This window comes from Phytophthora sojae (assembly GCF_000149755.1).
Source record: "Phytophthora sojae unplaced genomic scaffold PHYSOscaffold_20, whole genome shotgun sequence".
Lineage (NCBI taxonomy): Eukaryota > Oomycota > Peronosporomycetes > Peronosporales > Peronosporaceae > Phytophthora > Phytophthora sojae.
Genome location: NW_009258134.1, coordinates 251,693 through 256,526, shown reverse-complemented (window position 1 = coordinate 256,526; position 4,834 = coordinate 251,693). Strand labels below are relative to the sequence as shown.

The 4,834-nt window shown below is 55.6% G+C and overlaps 3 protein-coding genes across 3 annotated transcripts; 1 reads left to right on the top strand and 2 right to left on the bottom strand.

The window, feature by feature from the left end:
• Positions 1-351, bottom strand: PHYSODRAFT_427814 (hypothetical protein; the record flags this gene model as incomplete). Its single annotated transcript, XM_009541252.1, has 1 exon — positions 1-351. A coding segment is annotated over one exon (351 nt), but the record flags the coding sequence as incomplete, so codon positions are not given.
• A 471-nt stretch (positions 352-822) lies between these two features.
• Positions 823-1,398, top strand: PHYSODRAFT_534893 (hypothetical protein; the record flags this gene model as incomplete). Its single annotated transcript, XM_009541251.1, has 1 exon — positions 823-1,398. A coding segment is annotated over one exon (576 nt), but the record flags the coding sequence as incomplete, so codon positions are not given.
• Positions 1,399-1,644: 246 nt separating this feature from the next.
• Positions 1,645-2,919, bottom strand: PHYSODRAFT_534949 (hypothetical protein; the record flags this gene model as incomplete). The annotated part of the gene is made up of 1 exon (XM_009541250.1): positions 1,645-2,919. The coding sequence occupies one exon, from the start codon at positions 2,917-2,919 to the stop codon at positions 1,645-1,647; it is 1,275 nt and encodes a 424-aa protein (XP_009539545.1).
• Between the last annotated feature and the right edge of the window lie 1,915 nt (positions 2,920-4,834).

Sequence of the window (4,834 nt, the reverse complement as noted above, 5' to 3'; positions counted from 1 at the left end):
TTTCAACTTGAGCTCCTGAATTCGCGTCTTCGTGGACCAGCCTCCCTGGGCCGCTATGTTCGCAAAACGCTGCCACCACTGTACGCGTTCTCTGAGTGACGCCTTCGTGTCGAACTCACCCAGAGTATTCGAGTTGATGTACGGCCGGAACGTCAGGAGCGTAGTTCCAGCTTGAGCCGTAGAGGCCGCCGTCAGGTTAACCCCAGGGTTCTCGTCCGAACTGTCGTCCGAACTTTCAGAGGACGAGTCATCATCGCTGGAATCGGAACTTGGGTCTGAGTCCGAGAGTGGGTTGACATCCTGACGCTTCTTCTTCTTCTGCTGGTGTTTATTGGACGCAGAGCGCTTGGAGTCTGTTTAAGAGCCCTGCGAGGCCTTAGAGGTCGCTGTTCTCCTGGGATCCGACGTTTTCCCTAGAGACACAGGCTCAAGCTTGATATCCTGCGTCACCTTGGTCTCCGTAGCACCATGTCCCCGCTTGCCGCGCGCAACTCTGCCGGAAGTGTCGGCGGAAGTCTGCGCGAGGGTCGCTCTTAGCTGGGAGGCGGCGACTTCGGAAGTGTTCTTCGGGTCAGCTGTCTCCCGTCTCTGGCCTGCGACACTTGCGTTTCCACTGATTACTCCGCTGGATTTCTGGGGTAGGGTTGCAACTTCAGGGTTCAGAGGCGCTGACGACCTCACATTTGTTGCCAAATCAGGGATAGCGGTTGCGCGTCGCGCTTGAACTTGGGCCAATGTTGCACGAAGGTCGCGCACTTGGCCAGCGCGGAAGCGCTGGATATTCTCGGAAGACTCCCGCTCTCGCTCTCTCTCCGCTTCGAGCTCCTGGACTTTCTGCTCCATAGTCGACATTTGTTCCTTCCAACCCGCATAGGTCTCGGAAATCCAGCGCGCGCGCCCCGAGTCGGCTTCGGCTTCGCGCTGTTGCCAGCGCTCAGTATAGGCGGCGTCCAGGCGCTCCCGCTCAAGACGTACAGCTTCCGTGATACTCTGGGTCATCCCCTGAGTTTCAATGGAACTCTGGGTCTGGCGGGCTTCCACGTCCTGCGCACGCCGTTCGGCTTCTCCTCGGGTGTTCTCAGCGTGGACCAAGCGATCCGTGAGTTCCTGGATCTGGCGACGCGCGTCCAGGTCATGTTGTTCCCTGAGACGCTCGCGCTCCAAGGCATCCAGGCGTTCTCTGGCGAGAAACTCGCGTTGCTCCTGCTCCATACGGGCCTGCCACTCCTGCTTTTGTCGCAAGACATTCAGCTCGATTTGAGCGGGCCCGGACCTCGCGGACACGGACGGATCCACTCGAGCGACTCGACGCAGCTGATTTTCTGGACATCGTCGAGCGTCGAGAGCGCACCTCGCTCTTGGAACTCTGCTGTTGTCTCCGCTCATCGGCGCATCTGAAGCACGCGAGGTACCGATGGCACTTGGCAACGTGCCTGGGGCAGCGTCCTTGGCTTCCGCCTCCAGAGAATCATGTCCATTGGACATGGAATTCAGGGGAGTGGAACCCTGGAGCGAAACGCCAGTCGAGGACTTGTACGCTGAAAGAGAAGACAACGACGGTGTAGACAGCGCGGATGGCGTCGACGGGACTTGCGGGCGAGGCGATCCATGTTGTGGGCGCTTGGATCGCGGCTCACCATCACTTCACCTTCGCGGGCTCTGTGAAATCCTGAGTCCGGTGACCCTGGATCTCAGGACAAACTGTCGGCCCAGTAGATCCGCATCGTAGTCCGTCATCAATAGATCACCATCTCCATCTTCCTTGTGGTAATCCAGTTTTGGCGCTTGATCTTGGGCGCTTGGTGTGGCGTGATCTTCAGAGTTTACCTTGAAAGGCACACCAGCTATCACCAATCTCCACTCGACCAGTTCCACCGCAATGAAATTCTGGACTTCCTCCATGACCGAGCGTACCAGGGTTTCTGGAATCCTGGAAGCACGCGTCGAAGACCAGCCAGGGATCAAGTTTACAAACTCGAATCCCGCTTCGAAGAACAGAGTCTGCAGCATGGCGACGCACTCGCGTGCGGTCATGATACTCTGGGGAATCGTAGTCGCCATGAGATCCTGGGCAGTTCCGACACCCCACCGGGCGAGGTGGAACTCAGAGATCCAAGCTTCGTCTTGGTTCGCCAGAGACAAACGCCACTTGAAGTAGTCTCCCGTTGCGTACGCAGCCGCGAAGTACGAGTTGGCCTCCGGTTTCGGAGTCGGCCACTCATAGACGACACTTGGGAGCGTCACCTTCCCAGGGTTCACTTCTTTCCAGCGTCGGACTTCACGTCGGACGTACAGCACCATGCTCTCCGTGTCCAACGCCGCTGCTCCCGATTCCGGAGCAGGAGCAGCAGCTTCCCGGACGTCGTCTTCAGGCGTTTTCCTGGGTGCCGCTTGCGAACTTGGCGCTGAAACCCTGGGTTCAGGTGGTGCGAACCCAGAATTCACCTTGGAACTCTGAGTCTTCGCCTCCTCCTTCGCTCGCACGGGCTCCGCCTTCACTTCCACAACAGACTCGTCCGAAGATGAGACCAAGTCAATCACCTCCGGGGGCTCAACCGCATTGGCGCTTCCCTCAGACGCCTGAGCACCACCCTCGCGGGTGTGCTCCTCTGGGACTTCAGGAATCCGCGACCCAGAGTTCACCTCCGTCGAACCTTGGAACGCAGGGGAAACTTCTCCCTCCTGAGTTTGCGATCCAGCAGCAGGCTGATCTTGAACTGCAGACGCTTCGACGTCCCCACCTTGCATTGCCTCACTCTCGCGAGCAGCCTTCTTCGCCTTCCGAGCGTCGCGGACGACTGTTTCCAGGTCCTTGTGCTCCTCAGGCTCTATACCTTGAACACGACGCGACTGACGTGACGCCTTACCGTGTCCTCCATCACCGCGTCCACCCTTCTTCGCCCCTCGTCCTCCAGGCATCTTGGTAGCTTGAAGCTGACGGGCACTCAGCACTTCTTCAACACTTGAATCCGGCGAAATCCTCGACAATCGAATCCGGGCACGCGCACCAGCTGAAGCGAGGCCCGATGAAACCTTTGTCGCCCAGGGGGGTTCGTATAGCGCAGCCCAAGACTGTTCCCCAGGGTGTAGACCCAGAGAATCGACTTGAGAGTCAACAGCAAGAAGATAGACCCAGAGATTCGCAGCCGCGAAGCTTTAAACCCTGGGAATCACACTCCTTGGTTGGCGTGGGTACCTTGTGTAATCCCTGTCGGCTCGTTTGTCTTCGACGGAACGGCACTCCACCGGTTGTAAATGTAGCGTCGAAGAAGTGCGCGAGTGCACGTCTACTTCAGAACGCACCTCCACACCAAAAGGCAAACCCAGAGAATCAGATCCCCCGAAACCCAGAATATCACGAATTCAGGGTCCAGGATTTCAGTCAACTCTGGCACTTGGAACTCAGAAGAAACCTTACCCAAATGCCCTCCTATCTCGAGAAAACCAACAAATACAGAGTATACAAACACTACAACTAGCCGTCACTTATTCTTTTGGACCCTTGGACGGTGGGTCACACACACTAGGTCTGAAATTCAGGGGCCTAGATCCCCTGAGACTCACACAAACGCGCACCACCTCCAATAAAGGAGGAAAATACAATCACTATCAGTTACCTTCCCTTCACACAAACAGTCAATACAAAATCCTGGAGGCGACTACCTAGCACCCCAGAATACCCTCTGGAATAATATGAAATGGGCTACCACGAGCACAGCAAGTGACCCAACTAGGATATGGAATAGGTGGATCACTCCAGGAAGCTCAAGGCCGTCGCTGGTCCCCACCTAACTGGACTTGAGTTTGAAGGAGTCCTCACACACGGCTGTCCTTCGCCGTTGATGTGCCCTTAGCGTCCCGCGGTCGTAGTCTCGGGTCCTCCGGATTTCCGTCGGCAGGCTTGGCCGAAGTCACTTGCGCAGTACAGGGTAAAAGGAACTCTGTTTGTCTTTTATCAGCTACTTCTCTCTCTCTCTCTCTTACTTCTTTCTCTTCTGCATTCTTCTTCGGGCAAATATCTTCTGTTCACTATGCTTGGGGTCAAACGTCTTGTCTTGAGTATACCTTGGGCTCAGCGGGCCTAACTTGCGATCGGCTTGCGACTCCGTTTCTCGCACGGCGTCGAAAGTATCAATTGTGGGTCCTTGGACTTGGTTTAATATTGCGCAGGACTCCCTCTCGGCTCCTCGAAAGTATCCAGTCTGCGCATCCATAGCGGTTCTTCAAGGTCACGCATAACTTTGATTGCAGACTGACTTCGAGCTGGCTTGAATCCCTGAAAATCATGTGACACTCAGGGTCATCTTCTGAAATCCTGGGGAATTCTGAGGAATCTTGGATGTTGGCTTGGGAAACACTTAAGTTCAGTATAGAGAGTCTGGATTTATGGTCCAAACCCAGAGAATCATTTTTTGGAACTCTGGGTCACCTGCACTCAGGGTGGTGAACTCTGGGTCATCGTGCGGCACTCTGGGTTACAAATCTGCTACATCACAGACTCGCGTGTATCTCCACAAGTCCAAGCTTTTTAGCGGGTTTAGCGGCCTCCTGCGCATGATCATGGAGTTAGTGGGTTGATTCTCAGGGTAATTGGATCCTCTGGGGCACTCTGAGCCACAGCAAGATGAGGTGTACTCTGGGATACATTCTCCAGAGACACTTTCCACCAGACTTTAGGCACTCATCCTAAGGGAAAGTCCGCGGCTGGACTGAGTGTTCTCTGAAATCCTGGGCGTGCACTCCCAGGATTCACACTTCCAGCCAGCTGGGCCCATCTGTGGTCAGGCGCTGGATTCATCCCGAGAAATCACTTCTCTCCCACAGTCGTCATCCA